The 1,886-nt window shown below is 30.0% G+C and overlaps 1 protein-coding gene across 2 annotated transcripts in view; it reads right to left on the reverse strand.

Moving 5' to 3' along the window:
- Positions 1-1,886, reverse strand: part of LOC117118551 — a 30,450-nt gene that overhangs the window by 11,719 nt on the left and 16,845 nt on the right. Inside the window, exon 4 of one of the 2 annotated variants that reach the window (XM_033263170.1) lies at positions 1,046-1,090. In XM_033263170.1, coding sequence (XP_033119061.1) covers positions 1,046-1,090 — 45 coding nt within the window. Of the gene's footprint in view, positions 1-1,045; positions 1,091-1,482; positions 1,525-1,886 lie in introns of both variants that reach the window. The other variant, XM_033263171.1, reaches the window with a different exon arrangement.

The raw sequence follows: 1,886 nt of genomic DNA on the forward strand, positions 1-1,886 counted from the left end.
ATAAAAAAAAAAAAAAATAATAATAATAATAATAATAATAAATAATAATAATAATTATTATCAGTAATTTCTTTCTTTTTCTTCTTTCCATTTTCCTTTAACATCTTTCTTCCAAAATCCATTTCATTAGTTCTTCTTTTAGTATATGACCTATCCAGTTTTTTTTGTCGTATAAAGTGCCATTAAACATGAATTTTCATGAAAAGGGCGCTATACAAATGTAGTAATTATATAAATAAATAATCCTAATTTTAATTATAGGTCGATATCAAGTTCAAATAAAACAGTAAGAAATTTCACCCACACCAGTTACTGTAAAAGTTTTTTTATTTAAAAAAAAAAAAATTAATTATAGCATTTAAAAAGATTTGGACATTATAACCTAATAAAAGTTGTCTCCAATGTTATTGATTGCTGACATTTTAAATATACTAGAGGATGCTCACTTTGCTTGATTACCTTCTACTATGTGAACGTTGCTATTAGCTTCGATAAAAAGAACAGTATGAACACCAAAAAAAGATAGTTTGCATGTTGCATGTTATCTTTTTCAGTTATTGCTTTTGTTACGTAATGTCTGAAATTCAGTGGTAACATCATGTTTTCTTATTTATATAGTACGCTTCATGGACTTAGACAGTTAGCGTTGCGTTTAGGTACAGGTTTTTAAAGCAGTTTCATATCACTTTTCATTCTCTACAATATATTTTGGTCAGGGGAAGGTAAAGTAAAGTTTTACTGTAGGTCATGGAGAAACTGAAAACCGGATGTTGTCCAAAAATCTACCGGTCCAGTGAAAACCGAAAATGAATTCATTATTTTTCCTCAATTAATCTGAAATTTGGAATGATATTCACTTCGTGATATCAGGCAGTGGCGTAGCTGTTAAAACAATTAAAACACTTTCAATTTAGTTTAATTTTTTTAAAAATATAACCTAATTTCAGCTGTGTCTACTACTAGTGATAGTTGAGACTGTCGTTTCAGACTCTGAATGAACAAATTTGAAAAGCATATACATAATAATAATCCGTAAAAAACATACCCTCAGTTGTCGCTGATTCTGTGGTTGACGGCAATGTTGTAGGTACTGTATACATATAAAAATGTGATTAATAGTACTTTTTAATAAGAACACTTAACAAGTTTTAACTTCATTAGATTCTGAATGAACAAATTCACATGTTTAAAGTACATACATAATAATAGTTAAGAAAATACTCTCAGTTGCCACTAATGTGGTCGATGGGAGCACTGTTGTAGGTTCAGTTTGAATACAAACATTGAATAATATTTAAGAGTTGCTAATCAATTAAAAACACTTAACAATTAAGTTTAAATTTGTTGGAAATTAAAGTGTTTAAATATTATAACCTAACTTAATCTGTCTCTACTACTAGTGATAGTTGAGACTGTCGTTTCAGACTCTGAATGAACAAATTTGAAAAGCATATACATAATAATAATCAGTAAAAAACATACCCTCAGTTGTCACTGATGTGGTTGGCGGCAATGTTGTAGGTACTGTATACATATAAAAATGTGATTAATACGTACTTAAACAATTAAGTTTAATTTTGAAGTTTTTAAATATTATAGCCACCTAAATTCAGCTGTCCCTACTACTGGTGATGCTTGAGACTGTCATTTCAGACTCTGAATGAACAAACTTAAAAAGTATATACATAATAATGATAAGTAAAAAACATACCTTCAGTTGTCACTGATGTGGTCGGTGGCGCTGTTGTAGGTTCTGTGTAAGTATAAAAGTCTAATTTACTGGCGAATGTAAATATCAGTGGCGTAGACAAATATTTTTCATTGGGGGGATGATTGGCGTGTTAGCCAGTGTCGTAACAGACGCGGTGGGTGGGGCAGGAGAAAAC

The sequence above is a fragment of the Anneissia japonica genome, unplaced genomic scaffold (assembly GCF_011630105.1).
Source record: "Anneissia japonica isolate Jap-2015-1 unplaced genomic scaffold, ASM1163010v1 scaffold287869_len1821871_cov162, whole genome shotgun sequence".
NCBI lineage: Eukaryota > Metazoa > Echinodermata > Crinoidea > Comatulida > Comatulidae > Anneissia > Anneissia japonica.